This window comes from Acomys russatus, chromosome 28 (assembly GCF_903995435.1).
Source record: "Acomys russatus chromosome 28, mAcoRus1.1, whole genome shotgun sequence".
NCBI classification, from domain to species: domain Eukaryota; kingdom Metazoa; phylum Chordata; class Mammalia; order Rodentia; family Muridae; genus Acomys; species Acomys russatus.
Window position 1 is genome coordinate 20,204,864 of NC_067164.1, and position 22,140 is coordinate 20,227,003.

At 41.1% G+C, this 22,140-nt stretch overlaps 1 protein-coding gene and 1 long non-coding RNA gene across 2 annotated transcripts in view; one reads left to right on the forward strand and one right to left on the reverse strand.

Moving 5' to 3' along the window:
* Bmp2k (BMP2 inducible kinase) overlaps positions 1 to 22,140 on the forward strand; it is a 99,848-nt gene that overhangs the window by 68,285 nt on the left and 9,423 nt on the right. Inside the window, exons 13-15 of the mRNA XM_051170643.1 lie at positions 1,142 to 1,323; positions 6,092 to 6,249; positions 12,322 to 12,423. Coding sequence (XP_051026600.1) covers positions 1,142 to 1,323; positions 6,092 to 6,249; positions 12,322 to 12,423 — 442 coding nt within the window. The remainder of the gene's footprint in view (positions 1 to 1,141; positions 1,324 to 6,091; positions 6,250 to 12,321; positions 12,424 to 22,140) is intronic.
* On the reverse strand, positions 99 to 564 carry LOC127210875 (uncharacterized). Its single transcript, XR_007833340.1, has 3 exons — positions 430 to 564; positions 292 to 375; positions 99 to 207 (listed from the first exon to the last, which is right to left on the reverse strand). It is a non-coding gene; the product is annotated as an uncharacterized LOC127210875 (long non-coding RNA).

Sequence of the window (22,140 nt, forward strand, 5' to 3'; positions counted from 1 at the left end):
TCCATCAAGAGCTTGCCATGCATGCACAAGGACATATGTTTCATCTTCAGCACCCATCCTACAAATCTGGGCTTAGTTATGTGCACCTGGACTCCCAACAGTGAGGGGAGGAGGCACAGATGAAAAACCTGGGGTTTGTTGGCCAGCTAACCTAGCCCAATCAGTGAGCTCCAGCCAACCTAGCCCAATCAGTGAGCTCCAGCCAACCTAGCCCAATCAGTGAGCTCCAGCTAACCTAGCCCAATCAGTGAGCTCCAGCCAACCTAGCCCAATCAGTGAGCTCCAGCTAACCTAGCCCAATCAGTGAGCTCCAGCCAACCTAGCCCAATCAGTGAGCTCCAGCCAACCTAGCCCAATCAGTGAGCTCCAGCCAACCTAGCCCAATCAGTGAGCTCAGCTAACCTAGCCAATCAGTGAGCTCCAGCCAACCTAGCCCAATCAGTGAGCTCCAGCCAACCTAGCCCAATCAGTGAGCTCCAGCCAACCTAGCCCAATCAGTGAGCTCCAGCCAACCTAGCCCAATCAGTGAGCTCCAGCCAACCTAGCCCAATCAGTGAGCTCCAGGCACCAGGAGAGACTGTGTCTCAAAAGACAAGGGGGAGAGTGATGGTTGAAGACACCAGAACACACTTCTGTCCACATATGCCAATCGATTTAAGTGATTTAGCTGAGGTCAGCTGGAGTGATGCTCAGGTGAAAGTGTTGCCATGTAAGTAAGAGGACCTGAGTTCAGATCCCAGGCTGTAGTAGCAACAAATGCTCCACCCATTGCCCCCCAGGGTGCGATGGGGAGAGCTGGGCCTTGAAGCTCCCTGTCCATGATTCTAACTGAATTGATGAGCTCCAGGCCAGTGAGGTCCCTTCTCAAAAGCCAAGCTAGATATTGATGGCAAGATCTGATATTGGTCTCCATGTGTACTTAATGCCCTCATCCCCCTCTCCATGTTAAAAAGTTACTTAATTGACTTAATTCTTTGAAGGCAGACATACATTCTCAAGCGACCTGCAGATAAGCTTGCATCCGAATGTGGAATGTGATGACGCTTCTCTTTACGAGTCCTTGTAATCTTTCATCGTATATCTTCTTCATTCAGCAAGATTCTGCTGAGTAAAAGTAGGCACTTTGTTGTTTGTGTTTCAGATGCAGCAGTATCAGCAGGCTTTCTTGCAACAGCAGATGTTAGCTCACCAGCAGCAGCCACAGCAGCAGGTGTCACCAGAGTATCTTACCTCCCCTCAAGAGTTCTCACCAGCCTTAGTTTCCTACGCATCATCGCTTCCAGCTCAGGTTGGACCCGTAGACTCCTCTCTCGGTGTCAACAGGCAAGTATTTTCTCAGTGGATGCAAAGGGACTTACTGTGGGAGTGGGAGATACCGATGAGAAGTGCAGCCAAATGGCACTGAGTGAACTCGCCTTTGATTTTCCTGGCAAGCTGATTGGCTCCTCTTCTAGTCCTCTGCTGTGTGCCTGCCTGCCTCCCCTCCTCCCTCCTTCCCTCCTCCCTTCTAGTCCTCTGCTGTGTGCCTGCCTGCCTCCACTCATCTCCTCCTTCCCTCCTCCCTCCTTCCCTCCTCTCTTCTAGTCCTCTGCTGTGTGCCTGTCTGCCTCCCCTCCTTCCCATCTCCCTTCTAGTCCTCTGCTGTGTGCCTGCCTGCCTCCCCTCATCCCCTCCTTCCCTCCTCTCTCCTCCCTCCTTCCCTTCCTCCCTTCTAGTCCTCTGCTGTGTGCCTGCCTGCCTCCACTCATCCCCTCCTTCCCTCCTCCCTCCTTCCCTCCTTCCCTCCTTCCCTCCTTCCCTCCTTTCCTCCTCCCTTCCTGCCTAACTTCCTTTTATTATCATCTAGCAGTTCTGCCGGTTGCTGTTTACAGACAGAGTTTAGCCACACCTAAGGACATTTAGTCTAAGGAGTTTATTGGTATGCACATAAAGGCAATGTTGGTGTTTTAAGTAAAAGCAAAATCTTAGAAAGCTAAGCTTTCTAGACATGCTAACCTTTTCTGCTTACATGTTCCTATTACCTTCAATTAATATTACCTTCAATTAACTTGACTGTTGTATAATTTGGCTCAGTTTGCACATTTTAAGCATGTCATCTGTAGCAAACTTAATGTTAGTGTAGTTGAGAAACAGTGACTTTTAACTATTCAGATATATTGGTTAGAATTATTATATGGGTCTATGGGAAATCGTTGGAATAAATTGAACTTTGGTACAAAGTTTCTCACTTGGATGTGACATTACTGTTAGTAAGTTCTTAACCATCATGGAATTAAGAGTCAGTATTAAAGGGTTGGTGGTACCTTGATAAAGTGCTTTTCACACAACCATGCAGACCTAGATTTGATCTCCAGCCTCTAAAAACAAACAAACAAACAAACAAACAAAAAGCAAAGAGTAATTGATGGCACACACTGTGATCTCAGAGCTGGGGAGCTGGCGACATGAAGATCCCTGACCAAGCAACTGAGCCTAGTTGATGAGCCCTAGGCCGTAAGAGACCCAGTATCAAGGGACAAAGTGGACAGCCCCTGAGGAGTAACATTTAGGTTGGCCTCTTCCCTCCTCATGTGTGTACACACACAAACATGTACAAGTATACATGCGTACAAAGACACAACACCTCTCCCACTCCAAAGTAGTCAATATTGATATCTTTAAATACAAGACTGAAATTAGCTGATAAACTCGTTGTGGGAACCCGACAGAGGCTCTTACACACAGTTCCAGGATTTGAGATATTTACTGAGAGAGAGGATGTGAGTTGGAGTAGCCAGTGGCCCTGAGAGCAGCCGCGTCATACTGTAAACTGTGTGTGTCCAAAGAGGGGAAGTCTACAGTTAGTCATGTTTGTGTGTGTGACTGGGGGGTGGGGGAGACAAGAATGATGGGGTTCTGCTACACACTGGGGAGACACCAGGGAGGAGATTTTTAAAATCTTCAGAAATACATTTCTGAAGAAAAGATAGGCATGCATCAATTGGGAAAAATTATTGTAATGGAGAATAGAACTTAAAGGTACAAACCAGTGTTTGCTGTCTGCTCACTCTAGTTTTAGTTTGTCTATTTTGCTCTCTTCTATAATACATTGGTAGCATTATTATAAGAAATTAAGGCCTAAAACACACAGTTGAAGCAAATTAGACCCAGTAGGATCTAAACTATGAAATGCAAGTAGTGGTCTAATAACTCTAACCTCAGCTCCTCAGTGGGAAGAACAGTGTAGCTTTTCTTATTAGACACATGTAGTCTGCTTGATACCGTTTGTGTGCAATGGTTAAGCTGCTGTTCTCGTTAGAAATTAACATGGTAAAAACTGAGGTTCACTTTCCAGAACTGCTCAAGAAACAGGAAAAAAATCAAAACAGCGAATAATAAAAGTTTAGGTAGTGAGTACTCTGTGCAACAGTAACACGATCCTGTCGTGCAGGTTTCCAGTCAGTACTCCGTCCCAGAGGCTGGCGATCTTTCAGAAGCATAAAGTATACATAAGTCAATAGCCCTAAAAGTCAGCGAGCAGGCTATCAGCCTCATCAGTGTTTTATGCCAGGTCTCACTGTGTAGCCTTGGCTGTTCTGGAACTTGCTAGTAGACTAGGCTGCCTCAGACTCAGAGCTCTACCTACCTTAACCTCCAGAGGTCTGGGACTAAAGGCCTGTGCCACAGTGCCTAGCTCTCATCAGTGTCTTAGTGCTCATATACAGAAAAACATGTTTCCCTTTATAACCTGTCTTATCTGTCGTCTATGCTGGGAAGTGAAGCCAGCACCGTGGGCATGCCAAGCACACACTATTTTTGTGAGTTGTATCCCTAACCCCTATGCTACTTTAAAATTTTATTATTATTATTATTATCATCATCATCATCATCATCATCATCATCATCATCATTATTACTAGGCATGGTGGTACACACCTTTAATCCCAGTGCTCTGAAGGCAGGGGCAGGCGGATCCCTGTGAGTTCGAGGCCAGCCTGGTCTACAAAATGAGTCCAGGACAGCCAAAGCTACACAGAGAAACCTTGTCTCAAAAAACCAAAAAAAAATTTTTTTTAAATTTTATTTTAAATGTATGAGTGTTTTGCCTGCATGGATATATCTGCACCATGTGGGTATCTGGTGTGCACTAAGGCCAGAAGAGGGCACCAGTCCCCTAGGAGTGGAGTCACAAATGGTTGTGAGCCATCATGTGGATCCTAGAAAATGAACCCGGATTCTTTGCAAGAGTAGGCAGTGCTGTTTACCACTGGTGTCTCTCCAGCATCCCAATGCTGTTTTTAATAATGAAAATTACTGTCTTTAGTTTGTTCAGAATTGTCAATTATTTACAGTCGTTTAAGTCAAATGCGTTTTAAAAAATGCAGTGTGGTGGAGTAAACAATTGTGACTACAGTAAGAAAATTATTAAATGGCATTAGGGATTGGGTTCCATTCCTTTGGGGGAGAAGTGTAAATAATTTATTAACCCCCTGGCCCCCAGCCCAGTGCTCTATGTGGCGCTGTATCCCCAGCCCTTGGAGATGTATTTTACTATGTCTTTAAGGTGCAGGCTAAGGTGACACTGTTGAGTAGTGTGCCAAAAGCGGTCTCTGAATTCATCCAGGAGTGGAAGGAGAATGATTGAGACAGGAAGCCAGACAGTTTGAAACACACTCCTTGAGTTTTTTCATCTTTGGGTGTTTTAAGGACTCTGAAAGTGCAAAACATTTTACAATAGAGTTAGAATTCTGCCGCGTGAAGGTAGGTTTGTGACTTGGCCGTGCCCGAGCTTACCAACTGAGTAGGTCCATTTAGTTGTAGGTAAATCACTCTTTATTTTCCTGTTGTGTGCTCTAGCCTTCAGTAATTGTTTAAACATTCTCATTTTGGCTTAAATATACCAAATAGTCCTGGATTTAGGAATTAAAGGGCATCCTTTGCCCCATTTTCATTTTTACAATCTGTGTTTTGGGAATGACAGTGATTTTAGGAGCTGAGCCAAGGCTTATGAAATTAAGATATTTCTTTCCCTACTATTAATCTTTTACACCCAAATTATGAAAGAAACATGATAACTTAGTTAGGCTGCCTCATATCTGTGCTATGATTTCTGATTGTGTTGAGGGAGGTACCCAGGCATTTTTCGGTTGAGATGCCTTTAGGCTTGTATTTTCTCTTAAAAACTTTCAGACCTATCAGATATCAAGTCCAGGACCATAGATACTTTCAACACCATAGGTGATGTATTGTGTGTATACAAAATAATTCTCATTTATCTGCCTGTTGATAAGCCAACACTAGCAGGTCATCTATATTTTTGGTAGTTATAGGTAGAGAGAGTGTCATGGTTGGGTTTTATTACTGTGAGGAGACACCATGACCACAGCAACTCCTACAAAGGCAAACATTTAATCAGAGTTTTAGTCCATTATCGTCATGGAGGGAAGCACGGCAGTGTGCAGGCAGACATGGTGCTGGAGAAAGAGCTGAGAGTTCTACATCTGGATCCCCAGGCAGCAGCTGGAGACTGTGAGCCACACAGGGCATAGCTTGAGCGTAGGAGACCTCCAAGCCTGCCCCCACAGTGACACACTTCCTCCAGCAAGGCCACTCCGTATGGGCCAAGCATTCAAACACACGAGTCTTTGGGGCGCATACTTACTCAAACCACCACATAGAGAGTATAACTTTCAAAAGGAAAATGATTGTGGTGACTCCATATAGCTAGGGTATAGGGTCCCTGTGCAGTGTTCTGTAGTAGTTGTAGAGTGATGCTGTTTGCTGTGGCTATAGATAATCTCTGTGGGGCTTTGCTAACTTTGACAGTTACAACTAACATTTAGCAGCTGCTTGTTCTCTGTTTTGTCTTAAACCTGAGACTGCTTTTGTTTTACATATATTGAATTATTTACTCTCTTCAGTAGACCCAAAAGTTTATGCTGTATACCTCTCCTGGCAGAGGAGTAAGGGGCTAATAAGTTAGGGGCACACTCTTGCGCCTTATGCAGCGTGCCTGGTGGAGGTGTTGTCTGTAAAGTGGGCACTGAGAAGTTTTCTCAGTTGCAGTGTCATCCTTTTCATTCATTCTCCTTCTCTTTCCTCTTTCAACTAGGTCAGTTGCTGAGAAGGAGGCAGTTGCAAGTTTTGCACATCAGAAGGCCATCAGTCACCCTCCTGACATGTCAGGGTGGAACCCCTTTGGAGAAGACAACTTCTCCAAGTTAACAGAAGAGGAACTGTTGGACAGAGAGTTTGACCTTCTCAGATCAAGTAAGGGACACTTGAAGGCTTATTTTGCTTCCCAGTAAAGTAACAGCTCTATAGTTCAAGGCCAAAGACTGTATGAGATGGTATAAGAAATTCTTTCTGTACATTTGAGGGGAAAAATTCAGGCTGCTTTCTTCCATATACTATTAAGCTATGTTGTGTCACATATTAGAAGTTAGTTGCCTGATAGTAGCTAATAAACTCAAGATTGCTGATCTCTTAATCCTTAAAAACTACTTATCTATGGATGTGCAGTTCATAACATCTTCAGAACATGGAGGATGAATGCTCAAGCAGAGAAGGCGTCATCAGCACCTTGCCTTACTAACCACTTTGCAGCTCTTTCTTGCACACTCAGTAGAAGATACTGTGGGTCTGAGACACCCTTGAGCATGCTCAGAGACAACATGGGCTACATTATGTTAATGTTTGTCATGTCCTTTGAATGAGTGGTGACATGAAGGGTCTACTTTGTTGTCCTGATATGGCCAAAGTTAAATAAATGTTTTCCAGTTTAAATCTGATATCTCAATGGTTTTACTTGGAACTTACCTTTTCTCAAACTACCTAATATATAAGTCAAGCCTTGCCATGTGTATTTTACAAGTGATCTTTTTTAGAAGAATGTGGCTTGTTTTGAAGAGATTTGCAGAATAAGAGCAAGAAGCTCATTTTGTGGAAAATGTAGGTGATTTTCTAGTCTGAAGTTTGTGTATGTATGCGTATATGCGTGTATACGTGTGCATATGTATATACACATGTGTGTATATGTGTGTGTATACCTGTATATACATATATACACATGTGACACAGGGTTTCTCTGTTTTGCATATGAAGAGAAGGGCGTAATAAATAACTCTTGAGTTTCTAATTTCTATTTTACTTAGGTAACGAGCTTTATGAACACATTTAGTAAATGAAAATGCTTTGTCTGAATTAGTCTGTATTTTATGTAAAAGTCACAGATGGCCTGCATTCATGTTTGGCGTCTAAACTTGTATTTTGCATATTGATGTTTAAATGTGAATATAAAAATGAATTTTAAGCCCCTGGTATACATTTGTTAACTTTGATAAAAAACAATCTTACCTCATATTAAAAAGCGTTTTTAAATCACAACATTTTTGTTTGGCATTTTTCCTGGAGTATATGTTAAGTAGCTCCAAAAAAAAAAAAAAAAGTAAATGGTCTCTTTTGAAGAATAGTAAACGGAAGATACAGGTGGTAGTCAAGTAAGTATAGTTCATGGGATTACTTTAGTTTTTTAATGTGTGTGTGTGTGTGTGTGTGTGTATATGCGCACGTGTGCATGCTTATGTGCGTGCACATACATGTGTTTACGTGTCTGTGGAGGCCCAAAGTTAGGAGTTGTCTTTGGTTCCTGTCCACCTTATCATTTGAGGGACAATCTCTTGTATGAACCCACAGATACAAATATATAAGTTTTTCTAGTCGTCTTGTCTGGAGTCTCCTGCGTCTGCCTGCTGATCACTGGAGTTACAGGCAGCCACCATACATGCCTGGTCCCCATTCTCTCCTCACACTTGGTGCAGTGTGGTACTAACTACACTGTCTCCTCAGGCTAGGGTCAGTTTAGAAGCAGAAGGTGTCAGTTTTAATGTACTCTGACAAGAGTTTGCTAAGTAAATATTTTCAGTTTCTTGGGTTAAAAGATTTTTTTTTCCTTAAAACGTCAAGGGCTAGGTAAAGGATTTATTATTTTGTGTCTTATAAAATAGGCTGTTTGTTTGGTATAGGCAGAAACCAAATATGTGGACTTGATTGCATGTGTAATTTCATCTTTTAAAATTTTGGAATAACTGTTTTCAACTTGGAAGATAGGACACATCAGTGACTCATATGCACTTGTGTGCCTGCTTTCAAAGGCAGCTGACAGTACATCACATTGTACATTATAGAAGGTGCCAGGCCCAAGTGAAAGTCCAGGAAGTTGGAGTGGGGGACAAGCACTGTTGTTTGCAAACGACCCAGGCGATCTTGAGCAGTGGCATCCCACTCCCATGGGTTTCTGCACTCACTTCAGCTCAGCACATAGCATTAGAAAACTCAAATTTTGATCCCTGCCCATGGCATCTAACCAGCATCTAGTCCCAGTGATGTCATCGGCCGCCGCCTTCAGTCTTGTCTCTCTGCTGCTTTAAATTGTAACGGGGTTGTTAGGGGAGCTAACACAGGGAATGAGCGCCATCTCCCTTATCTTAAGATGTTTAGCTGGCATTTTGAAACTATATTAAATCACCAGGTTTCATGGTAAATTAATCAAATCAGAGCCAAGGGCACACAGCACTGACCCCCGATGGGCAGGTGACTAAGCGGAAGTAGGTGAATAGCATCCATCTTCTTAACATTGAGTGAACTGGAACTCAAAGGAAGGAGTGGTGCTTTTAAAAAAGTTTATAAATTGATAATGTGTGGGTTGTATGTGCTTCAGATATGTTTCCTTCTATAGGCTTTCTTAGCTGCAGCAGTCATCTTCGATATCTCTTTAGAGTTTAAATCACTCTTATAGGCTGTGGCCTCTTCTTGAACCTGAGTTCACTGAAGCCCAGCTGTACAGTGAGTTGACAGCTGTCCATTATTGCTTCGTTCTTCTGTTCCCAATGAACAGATGAAATAAATGGAAGAAATAAATAATCAACGCACGTGGAATACCTCGTAGTTTATTTATGCATTTCTTTTTTGGTACACATGTTTATCAGCAAATTTCCAGAGCTATTTGTGAAAGCTCACGTGTTTGGTTAATGAAATGGTTTCTGGGGAGAGACCGACTGTGCTCCTGTTGTCTTGGGATTGCACTGTCCCTGTAAGTGATGAGCTGGTTTTAGGGTGGCCACCATCAGTGCTGCATTGCCCAGGCTTTCCTCTTAAAGTAGTACATGGCTATTTGTTTACTAGGAAAAGATAATACAGTCTAAACATACACACACATTTATGCGCACGCGCACACACACACACACACACACATATGTACACACTGTGTGCTTCATATAGGAAGCAATTTTAAAGGAATAGCAACATTTTTTGAGATACTAAAACTAAAATATTGAGCTTTAAGAAAATAACTGATTACCTGTAACAGACATTTAACATATAAGATAAACTGTTGTTGCCTTAAGTGTAAATGAAAGTAATTTATGGTTCAGAGTCTTTTACTGGGTCTTTCTTAATAACAATACGTTAAACGAAGATTAAGTTTTAGTAATAAAGTTTGTCTTGGTGATTTTTTTCTTTTAAATTAAGCTTGCAACTGTCATTGTCTTTTGTACCGAAGCATCCAGATTCAGTATGTAAGCCTCAGGAGTCTGGTTGTCATGATAGTTGATATGTTAAACAGTAATTGGAATACCACATGTTTGGAGAAAATCTCAACTTCCATTTGCTTAGATAGCTGTATACTTGTAACTGTTAATTAAGACCAATGATCTTTGCAGACAAAGAGATTTACTGTTTTCTGTTTGAAATTTCTTCAGAGTAAGTAAGAGGAAGAACAGAAACCTAAAGACTGATTGTTTTGTGATTTTCCTGAGTATGTTGTATAATTTTTGAAGGCACAATAAAACGGTTGTAAATGTCGGGATCTCTAGTTAGTTTATGGTAAGATGCCAGCAATCACCCTTTGCTCATTCAGACCTGTCACAGTTCTTTAGTGCAGAGTAACGGTTTTTCAGGCACATCGCACTCACACTGACTCCAGAGGATAGATGACTATTACTTTTTACAGCCTATTTATTACCTGTTAGTCACTGTTGGAGGGCATTGCCCATCTAATCCGCACACTTTATACTTTGTAGGGTATTTGAGTTCTGTGCTGAGATTATAGAAAGTATTACGGCAGGATGGGATAATTTTCTTATTAAATTCAGGCTTTGTTCTAATTCAAAGAAAACTATTCATTTTAAACTGGTACTTAACATAGATTAAAGGTGGCTAGGTCTTTAAAATGCAGCTCTGTATGAAGCACTTTGTTTTTATCTCCATGTAAATGATTGTATAATAAGTTAATTATGCATATTTATTTTGTATTCTGTGTTCTAAGACCCAGATTATGGGAATTTAGATATCTTAAGTGATTTTTTTTAAATATCAAAAATTGATTCTGTGTTCTGTGGACCAGTAGAATACGATTCATTTTGTTATAAATGTATCCTGACTTCTGTTTGAGAATAATTGAGTAAATGAGTTTTTCACACAACGTCTCCTGTATCTCCTTTATTTGTCCTCACGGAGACCTCTATATAGCAATTAGCTTACTCCCACACAAAGTTTGTCTTCGTTATAACTGCACAGCGCTGTTTGTGTATTTACTACAGTTTGTTTGATTGTTGAAAATTATGTACCAAATGCGAAAGGATTCAACGAGTGTAGCAGTGATTTTGCACTTTTATAATCTGGGAAACCGTTGTTATGATAGTGTTTTGTAAGTTTGGAGACTGTGTTAAAATAGAGGTTTCCCAGTTCACACTTGGATACTTTGGTTCATCCTGTCTGTGTACAGGGGAGTACCTGCCCTGTGTGAGACTCCTGATAGGGTACAGATGCTCCTAATTCAGACATAGGTCCTTACACGCTCCTGAGTTTTGGGAGTTGTTGTCCTTAGATACAGCTGTAGTGGCTGTCGCTTGGGTTAGCCTCGTTTTTTCTTTTGTTTCTAGTCCGATGTCAGAATGTAGAGGGTGTATTGAGGGCTGAGGAGTAGTGCATAATCTCTGATTTATAGTTACCCCGAGATACTCTTAGGACTGTCCTTCATGTGTCATCATTGCTTCCCACCCCAGTAAATTGGAAACCCTCCATCACAGAAGTGGTAATTTTTGGTTGTCCCAAAAGATGTTATGACTCTAGCTCTTTAAAATACATTCCTTCTTAGAAATTCCAGTTCTGTTTAGATTCTTCCTCCCTGTCTATCTTTTAGCCCCTTAAAGTTTAATTGAATACAACATAATTTACTCACCAAAAGAATTCTTGAAAACAAGCTAGCATGAATGTGTTTGGTCTTTCTTTCTTTCTTTTCTTTTTTTTTTTTTTTCTTTTAAAATGGCTATGGAACAGAGGTCTACTAGGAGTGTAGGAGTGCCTAAAGTATCTTCCACGTTAAGTTTTGAGAACATAATTTTAATTGCTAAAAATCAGGAAAGCCACATTGTACAAAAAAGTCAGGCAGTTGTCAGTTGGTACGTAAGCCTAGAGGTTATGTCTGCGGCCAGAGGACAGAGGTTCTTCCCTAAGCACAGCTGCCTGTCGCCCGTCCTCAGCTGCCCGGAGGGCCTCCCGTAGCCTGCAGCTAGTAGAATCACCCTTTATCACTGCTAACCCCTTACTTTTTCCCTGCACTATATTTTCTTCTATAGCATATTCGTTTTCAAACATACTATATACTTTTTTTAGTGTCTGCTACTTGTTTGTTTTTCATATATGCTGCATGAGGGTAGGGATCTTTATCTTATTTGACGATGCTACATTCCAGTTGCTCCCAACAGTGCTGTGCTTGGGGTATGCTACATACTCAAGTACTTGTTGCATGAATAAATACACTTTGGTCTTTGTGTGTGTGTGTGTGTGTGTGTGTGTGTGTGTGTTAATAGAACAGAGTATTAGGAGAAATGAATAATGTAAAACTGAGTGAATTATTTTTCTGGCTATTGAGAATTTGAATTTACCAATTCTGTGAATAAATAACCATTTAAAGTATTTTTTTTCTATTGATTTTTGGTGAAAGTCTGTTAAATATGTCTTTGTAATAAGCAGAATTTAAATTTAAGTTCAATATGTTACAAAATATAGCTAGTATTGAGTGAACTGGACTAATTTATTAAGTAAGTTCTATTTAGTGTAAGCTAGCACTGATTAATATCCTTAAACTTGACTTTGTAGCAATAAATACATATTCACCTTAGGACAGAGCCTCAGTCCTTATAAGAACAGGGCTGCAAATTATAGTTTTAAAAAAGACTGTTGTTTTAACTTTTACTTTGATTTATACTGTCTATCACTTTTCATTTAAAGCCATCTTTATTTTATTTTATTTTTTTGTTTTGTTTGGTCTTATTTTTGCAGACAGGCTCGAGGAGAGCGCACCCTCAGCAGACCCACCCTCAGCTCCACATTACCACCCTCCGGAAGACCCTTTCGGTTCTGTCCCTTTCATTTCTCACTCAGGCAAGTTACGTGTGTGGCATCGCTGTCCCTGGTTCACACAAGAGCAATAGCAGCAAAACTATTAATTTGAAGAAGTAAGAAATGGACGTTACATACAGAAAGTAGAAAATAGAAAGTTATGTTAACTGTTAGCTGTCCTGGTTTTCCCAGTGCTCAGCCTACAGGGCTGTGTCTTTGCAAACACGGAGAAGTGCTGACTCACATAGTAGAAACATAATTATTTTCATCAGTTACTGAGCTCTATTTATGTAAGAAAATGATACATGAAAATACACTTAGAATCTTTTTATGCTGAGCTTTTGCTTAAAAATCTAATGTTTTCCTAGCATATACATGCTTTCTTACAGTTGTCTTATTAATGATTTCGTGTCACACATCACTAACTACTCTTCTTATATTTGTTTTTTTGATTTCAGTTCAGAAATTGAATGCTAACGCTATTCACTATATAAAAATTGTCTCGTTAGTAATTTCAAAGTAATTAATAAGATTATTTCTAATTGCTGTCATCACTGAAGATGGTCTGTTCCTTCAGATTTCTGTTTGTTTGCTCTGTCACCTTGCATGGTGTGGATGGCACAACATCCGTAGCAGGGAAAGCTAGCTGACTGTGTGTCCGCTCGGCTGTTCTGTGTGGGTCTCATACTGCTAATATCCTAAGTCAAAAGTATATTATTATTATTTTTCAATTGTTTTTCAGAAATGCTCATCAGTCTTCAAGAATCTTAGGTCTTAGTGACTTGAGACACTGATGCACAAAGCAGTTTCATATTGTTCTTTCCTCTTCAGCTGGAGTTCGTTTTTACCTCCGCCCGCCCCCAGGTGTGCATGCACCCATTCAGACGGTTTCTGAGGTGCCCTGGGAGAGTGAGCCTGAAAGTCAGGAACTGCAGAACATCTCACTGACTGCTCTTTTTTCGGCACACTTGCTTATTTTCATTTGGCGCAGGGATTTTGTACTTACCAATTTGTTGACAAATTTGAGCTTGGTTGGTACTGTAGTTTTGTTTAGCTTTGTGTATACTAGATTTGAAACTTGTTGGGGGTTGGAAACATGGCTCGTGTTTGATCTTGCCCAGCAACCAGCCCAGGAATGGCTTTCACAGCCACTGTTGAAAAACATGGCTAGCCATTCTTCGACTCAGGGATATCAAGGTTGTTTCCATGTTCTGGCTATTATGAATAAGGCTGCTATGAACATGGTTGAGCAAATGTTCTTGTTGTGTGCTGGAGCATCTTCTGGGTATATTCCAAGGAGTGGAATAGCTGGGTCTTGAGGTAGCCCTATTCCCAGTTTTCTGAGAAAGCACCAGATTGACATTTACACTATGGAATACTACTCAGCTATTAAAAAGAAGAAAATCCTGAAATTGGTGGGCAAATGGATGGAACTAGAAATGATCATAATGAGTGAGTTAACCCAGACTCAGACTCACATGGTATATACTCAGTTATAATTGGACACTAGCCCAACAGAGATGTCCCCTGAAAGTCTTCACTTAGCTGGAGATTGGGATAGATACTGGGACTTCCAATTAGGACGCTAGTTGAGAGAGGTAAGGAAGAATGGGGAAACAGAAGGATCCAGAGGGTCTTAGAAACCTACAAGAAGACCATCTAGGCTGGCGGATCTGGGCCCAGGCAGATTAGCTCAAACTACTGTACCAACCAAGGACAATGCATGCAGTAAACCTAGACCCCCTATCCAGATCTAGACAATGAACACCACATTCTCCATAGTTGCGTGGAGAGCAGGGACTGACTTGGACATGAACTCTGGTGCCCCCTATTTGACCTCTTCTCCTTGGTGGGAAGACCTGGTGACACTCAGAGGAAGAGTAAGCAGGCTACGAGGAAGAGACCTGATAGTCGGGGAGGAGGTCCCCTTCTGTCACAGACCTAGGGGAGAGGAATAGGATGAAAGAGGGAGGGAGGGGGAACGGGAAGATACAAGTGAGGGGATAACAATTGAGATGTAATCTGAATAAATTACTAAAATTAAAAAAAAAAAACCATGGCTATCGATAAAAGGCACTTCTAAATCCTTCTTAGTGCCAGGGAAGTTATGATAAAAGTGCCCTTTGCAAAAGTGCCCTCCCTCTCGACTTTTCATACAGCACGAGCATTGTTAATACTGCAGCAGCTTGATGTGGAAAGTAAGTGAGGGAGCTGATGGGCTAAGACCGAAGAAAGGGATCACTGTGAGAGCAATGCAATTTGATACTTTTCATACTCAAAGTTTAATTTAAAAACCTACAATAGATGATTGCCATTGGCCTTTGTATTTGAAAGCTTAGAAATACTTCCTTATATATGATTTTAGGTAAACATAAGGCTTGGGGGGATATTTATTTTCCTGTAGTAATACAATAAAATCTACTGAAACTAAATTTAGCTTCTTTTTAAACTAAAAGAAATAGTTGTGAGGGGAAAATTATCTGTAGTAAAATTGTGTTCCATGTAGAAAACGAGGCCAAGTGAGCATGTGAAGGGCCCGGTGAGAGCGTGGAGTGAGCATGTGAAGAGCCCGGTGAGAGTGTGGAGTGAGCATGTGAAGGGCCCAGTGAGAGCATGGAGTGAGCAGGCTGCTCACCGTTGTACTCCAAGTCTGCTAGGCAGAGTCTAAGCAAAGCGTACAGAGAATACTGCCAAAAGTTACAACAAATAGTTAGGAATCAGAGTGTTGTAAAAATTAAGTCTAATACTAATGTGTATTTAATAGGAATCACTGTCCCAAATCCATTACACTAGTAGTCTGTCTGTCTGTCTGTCTGTCTGTCCGTCCATCCATCCATTCCTCTGTATATCTCTACCATCTGTTTATCTGTCTATTCATCCATTCATCTATCAGTCATTTTTATCCTTGCCTTGATATGTAGACCATGCTCAAAAGAGAGATGTTCGTCCTGCTTCTGCCTCCCCAGTGCTGTGATTGCAAGCACGTGTCACCACATGCTGTATTGTTTTTATTTTAAAAGAGAAAATGTTTTTAGCAACTATTAAAGAATGATGAGAGTCAGAGAAGGTAGTCTTTCCTCCTCAGGGAAGAGCACACCAGCTTGTTATTCAATACATACAGTCACCCCTGGCACTTAGAAGTACCATTATCGAGACTCAGCAGCTAATATAGATTTATATGCATGCATGTAATAACAGTGAAAACAGAGGCTCTGAATTTGAAGGAGAGTGGGAGGCACACAGACTTGCCTATAAGCCTCTCTGGTGGGTTCATTTTCTCAACTGAGATTTCTTCCAAAATGGGTACAGATGAACATAAAACTAGCTAGCACAAGCTTTATTAAGACTTTTCATGATTGATTTTTTTTTCTTTTTCAGCCAATTTTGTACGTAAAATAATTTAAAAATTTAAAAATTACTTAAATAATTTTTATTTTAATGTAGAACTTGAAAGAAGGCTTAGTGGTTAAGAGTGCATATTAGAGATGGGTGTGGTGGTGCACACATTTAATCCCAGCACTTGGGAGGCAGAAGCAGGCAGATCTCTGAGTTCAAGGCCAGCCTGGTTTACAAATCAAGTTCCAGGACAGCCAAAGCTGTAATACAGAGAAACCGTGTCTCCAAAAAAAGAAGAAAAGTGCGTATTGGTCTTTCAGAGGATCTGAGTTTGGTTCCCAGCACCTACACCTGCTTGTAACTCCAGCTCTAGGGAGAACCAACACATTTGGCCTCTGAGGGCACCTGAACTCAGTGTGCACACACCACCCAGATGGATAGACATCATCTAATTAAAAATGATACAAGTAATGCGTATAGTTTAAAATGTCTAATTTAGCAAAAACAATTTTCCATGACTGATTCTTCCTCATCTTCTTTCTGCTAAAATTCCCCAGAGATAAATTCACTTCTGGCATTTTTAATATGTCATGCTAAACTTTTAATTTTTTAACCTCCTCCAAAACCAATTTTAGATGACATGTAAAATTCATATTTTGGTATATATAGGTTGAGATTAATTATACTGCAGCCCTTTTCATGCACATCCATTCATTTGTGCATGTGCAGTCATATGTCACATGGCAAATGCTGGTCAGTGACTGCTATTTCCCAGCACTATGCTTCTGGGGCTGGCAGTGTAGTGCAGCTCAGTGGTAGAGCATGTGCTTGGTGTACACAGGGCCCTCCCTGCCTCTGCTCTCCAGCATGCATGTACACCTGCCACAATAGGAAACATCCATACCCCTGACACTGTTAGAATTTGGATATCTTCCTTAATTGAGTTCCAAATTCTCCCTTAAGGGAAGGCCTTTGCTGAACCCAGAGCTCGCCATTTCTGGCTACCTAGCATGCTCTGGGTATCAGTCCCCTGGCTCTGCCTCCCATCCTTTGGGATGCCAGGAAACTGTCATGCCCACGCAGCTTTATAAGGACTCTGGGGGTCTGAACATTTGTGTGTCATCTGCCAAGCCTAGGTATACTTTTGAATGTAAACATTCCTCACCCCCAGATGCAGCAGGCCAGAGCCATACCCGTTCTGCAAGGTTCTGTTGTGCTGGTGTCAGGTGCTATGGTGATGTATTGCTATGATGCTTTTGTTTGTTGCTATACAGAGTGTTGTTGTGTTTTTTTTTCCTGGTTTGCTTAGTTTATTAGGTACTCTATTAACTCTTCTCCATTTGGAGTTCCTTGATTGCTGATTGTCATAGTCTCTTAGTGGTTTTTAAGTCTTCAACTCTTTTCTTTCTTTGTTTCTTTCTTTCTTTCTTTCTTTGTTTCTTTCTTTCTTTCTTTCTTTCTTTCTTTCTCTTGAGCTTATGTGCATGGCAGGGGTAGTTTGAAGCCTCACTGTCTAAGAAAACCTGCTGACCCTTGAGTCCCTAAACTGACTCGATTGATCATTTGAGTGAGAAAATAATTTCAGGTTATATGTTTTTTCTGTGATTATTTTATTTTATTTTTTTAAAGGTGGCTATGGTATCTCTATATATAGCCCAGACTGGCTTTACCCTTCAGATGCCTCTGTCTAAGGCTCCCAGGGGCTTCTCTGGTTGTTGAGAAGAGTGGTGCAATGTGATCACTCATCTGTGCATCCTTTGACCCTGCCTTCCATCTCTGCCTTTTTTTGTTTGGATACATTTAGCATCTTAACTTGTAGTCTTCAAGATATTTTACTCTATTGTAGATTTTAAAAAATTATTTATTATACTGGAGACCTAGTAAGTCTTTTTAGTCTGAAGTATGTATTTTATTATTGTGCCTTTTTTTGTAACTGTGAAGATACTGTGCATTGTGGTTTGAGCTTTTAGTTTAAAACATTAGCAATGTTTTCTCTGTTAATGTGCATCTTAGAGATTCTCCATTGTCTATTATTTCTAATAGCAAGTGCCATCATATCTCTTGGATGCAGTGTATTTTCATGTCTGGGGATACTTTGTAGTTTTGCACATTTTTTTGTCAAGATTTTTTTGTTTCTTTCTTTCTCAGTTTAAGAATGTCAGCAAGTGAATGCCAGTCTCTCACTTGTCACAGTAGGTGGCTTGTGCAGTGAACGGGAAGGACAGAAAGAATTCTGCTTATTCGACGCCGTGCTTCCTAGGCTGGTAGAATTATCTGACTTCATACAGACAACTGCAGAATGGCATGGGACGTGGGAGGAGAGAGCACGGGGGGAGCAGCCGCCCTGGACTCCTCCGCTGTGCAGGGCTCAGGGTCGGAGCTACACACCTCCCTTAAAGTCCTCGGAAGAGTTCACTGGGAAGCCATCCGGGCATCAGTTTTTCTTAGGGAAAGATTTTTAAATATGTACTTCATGTTGTTAATACATGTATTCAAGAAATACTTCATGTTGTTAGTACATGTGATGGTGTTTCATTTGTTCAATTTTTTAGTGTAAAATTTAAAATGTACTTCTCCCACCCCAAGAAGTTGCCTGGTTCATGTAACACTGGGCACTACTGCTGCTTTTCCTGACATGCCCGCATCATTCCTCCGAAGGCCTGCGGCTGAACTTGGTGCTCCTTCCTTAGTTTCTAGCTTATGTTTCCTCCATCTGACTTGCTCAGACTTTAAGGCAAATCACTTATATTAGTTTCTTGCAATGAACATTGACGTTGATTACATTATAATCTTTCTTGTCTACTTATTTTGGTAACAGTTTGCTAATTGTCTAGTTTCTCAAGCAAGCCTTAGTCACATGGCTTTATACTTTTATACAGTGTTGGGATTGGAGCCCAGAGTCTCACATATTCCAGGCCCATAGACTATTGCTGAATCTCATCTCTGTCATACAGTGCTGGTTTTAGATTTATTTGTATTTAGTGTGTGTGGTGGCAAGGGCCATTTATGATGACATCAGAGCATAACTGTGAAGTTGGCCCTCTCTTTCCACCATGCGGGTTCCGGGAATTAGTGACAAGTGCCCTTTCCTGCTGAGCTGTTTTGCAGGCCCTGTGCAGAGGTCTTTAAAGTACCGGTGCTGGCCTTGCAGGTTTCTTTTTAAGCACTGCTATTTTAGTAGATACATTTTAGTACGCTGTCTGTCATTCACTTAAAACTTTTTCTAGTTTCTCACACGTCTAATGTATTTTGATTGAAGGTTAATTAGCAAATGTGTAAGACATGGTCTCACTCTAACCCAGGCTGTCCTCTAGAGTCCTAGGACTGAGGGAGTACATCACCATGGCTGGCTAGAATGTAGTTTTAAAAATTAGTTGAGGATTCCCTTGGAGTAAAAGGCACTATAATAATACAGTAATAGACCCCCTTTCTTTGGGTAGAGGGGGGGAGGAGGACAGGACTCTGATGTTAGCACAGCTCATCCTCAGACTTTGTCCTGCTTCAGCCTCCTGGGTGGGGGTTACAGGAGTGCACCACTATGTCTGGCCATGAGCCTCAGTAAGAAAAAGTATACTCTTCAAGGAAAAAGTGAACGTAAGGCTTGGTGGGAGAAAACAAATTGATTTGTTGATTGATTAATAGAAACTGGGATATGAAGATGGGGACTTAGCTCAGATGTATTTATATATAACATTATTAAAAATTGTATACAGTAAAAAGGGCCATATTATTGCCATACATGCTCTTAAATTTTCATAAAATAGTTTTTATCAGATGCAAATTATAAATAGCCATAATAATAATAATATATTGATAGTTTTAATATTAAAATTTTCCTTAACAAATCTGGAATTTTTCTTGCAGTCACAGTGATGCTATTCATTTTCCTCAGAACTAATAAGTCTCCTGTCAGCCCCAGATGTGCTCTCTGGGCCCAATGAGACAATGATCAAATTACACATCATCAATTCAAGAAATGCATCAAAGCAGTAGTGGCACCTTGTCAGCTCAGCCCCGTGAAGGGGCTGCCACCTGAAGGCCTGTGTGTGCCACACGCACAGTGAGGCCTGTCTGAGAGGTAAACAGAACAAACCCACAGGCACAATGCTAATTTCCTGGTTCTTTTCTCTCGTCCAGGGCATTGTTCCCTAGTAGTTTCTAGAAACACGGGAAATGTGGCTCTGTGAGTTAATTATAGCACTCATGGTCTTGTCTAATCAACTTCTGGAGCTTATTTAAAAAAGGTTATTGAAATCCTGAAATTGTATTTAAAGGTTTTTCACATATGGCCATATGAATCATTGAAGTTTTAGGTTTCTTGCTTTACATTTCATGTTTAATTTAGTCCAGGTTTAATGATACTTGGGTGTGAAGGTTGGCCTGTCTTGTCAGGTGATGAGGTAGGTAATTTATTCCTTTAGAGTCAGTTTACGATGCCTGAGGGTCAGGATTTTTCTGTTCCAACATGTTTGCAATATTAGTTACCGTACACTGAATTCTCCTGTATGTTCTATGGAGGCCGGCTCAGAAGTTCTGTCAGAAACCAGTTCTGATGCTGAACTCTTGATAAACAGTAGCACAAACTGTGGTAAGCAGTTAAAAGCAAAGCAGGAAAACCAACCTGCGCCATGAGTCACATAGCAGAGTGGCCCATCTTATGGCAGCTTGTGTTTGGAAACGCTGCTCACAGCTTGACTGGTTCTCTTCTTGCATTGGACACTGCGCTTGGCCTGTCTCGGAGCAGTAATGCAGATTCTGATAAAAACCTTTCCCTAATCCACTAATCCTGAGGCCTAACACGATCAATTGTGGGGAAATGACGGCAGGCAGTATGCTGCCAATTCTCAGTGTGCTTTAAAGCGCCCAGCCCCTCCCCTTTCCTGAGCGATGAGACAACAGACGGCATGTAATTACAATGGCAGTTCAAGTCATTTATCCTCTATAATCTGATAGTAAAGAAAAGAGCATTGAAACTAAATTTCCTTGACACTGGAAGCTTCTTATATGATTAAAAGTGTGCCAACTGTTTGCCCTCTGGGCGGAACCAAATGAGAAGAGGGGGCTGCTTGGTGTATATAGTTGATGAATTTAAGAGCACATACATTGCAAGATTGATTTAAAATAGTGAAACATCATCTGAGACCTCACTTTTAAAATGAAATATTAAAGAGACTACTGTAACAACTATATAGAAATCTAGCCAAAGAAATTCCATGTTAGATGTCAGCTCCAAATTTGGATTTGGTGTTAGAATTCTCATTTAGATTGTGCAAGATTATGTTTGAATGCCTAGAAATTGTCTTTTGTGCTTTTACATTCTTTGGGGAATTCCTGTTCTTGGCATCTGTTTGGTCAGGTAAGCTTGTTTTCAGACACCTCCCTCCTCCAGTAATTCTTGCTCTGTCACTCATTGTCAGATCTAGTGACAAAAGAAGCATGAAGGTTTTAGAATAAGACAGGAACACCGTGTCTCACAGATTGCTAAGGTGATGATCTTTGAAGCCAAGTACTGACTTGCTCATTGATGAAAGACATACAAAATGCTGTAAAAGACGTACGTGTGTGTGTGTGTGTGTGTGTGTGAGAGAGAGAGAGAGAGAGAGAGAGAGAGAGAGAGAGAGAGAGAGAGAGAGAGAGAGAGAGAGAGAGAGAGAGAGAGAATGAATCAGAGAGTCAGAGTCTTTGAAAGAATATAAAGTATCCTTAAGGCATGTACGTAGCTCAACTCAAACACTTTGTTGAAACAGCAGTACCAAGGACCAGTATGGTAGTACTTTCTCCTGCCCTGGCATGCAGTCATCAGGGGCAAAAAGGAAGCAGGCCAGCTTCTGGTTGTACTTGGTACTCCATTGGTAGGCTGTGTTTAACTTGGCCTGGTGACACTGCTCTACTGGTAGTTTGATTTTACAGTTGATGGGTCAAGAGTTTGAAGGTAGCATCTGCAGCAGGAGAAATCACGGTGGCTTTGATACATGCGGCCCTAAACTTCAGTGGCAAGAGATTGTACTAGGTCCCCAGAAATCCCTTGTTATTGGAAGCTTTCATAATATAGTTAAGGCTATGAAACAGGGTTACAAAGCAGTGTGGAGAGATGTAAGTCCAAGAGCTGACATTTGAGTGGTCCTAGGACAGGAAGGCATGATGGCCTCTTGACATGCTGAGTCAGTTTTGAAGATGGAGAAGAAAAAGAAATCCCTAGCTAAGATCATAGCAAACACGTGAGGAGTTAAAAGATAATCGGGAGAACTGGAGACATGGCACTGGTGCACTTAATATTACTCCCTTGACCCTGTCACTCATTGCTTAGCACCATCGGAAGTGTGGAGTTAAGTACTCCATGCAGACAGTACAGCCAGGGGCAGTACAGCCCTGTACTGAGGGCCTGCCAGTATTACGAGTGCTGTCCACAGGCTGTGTAATCCT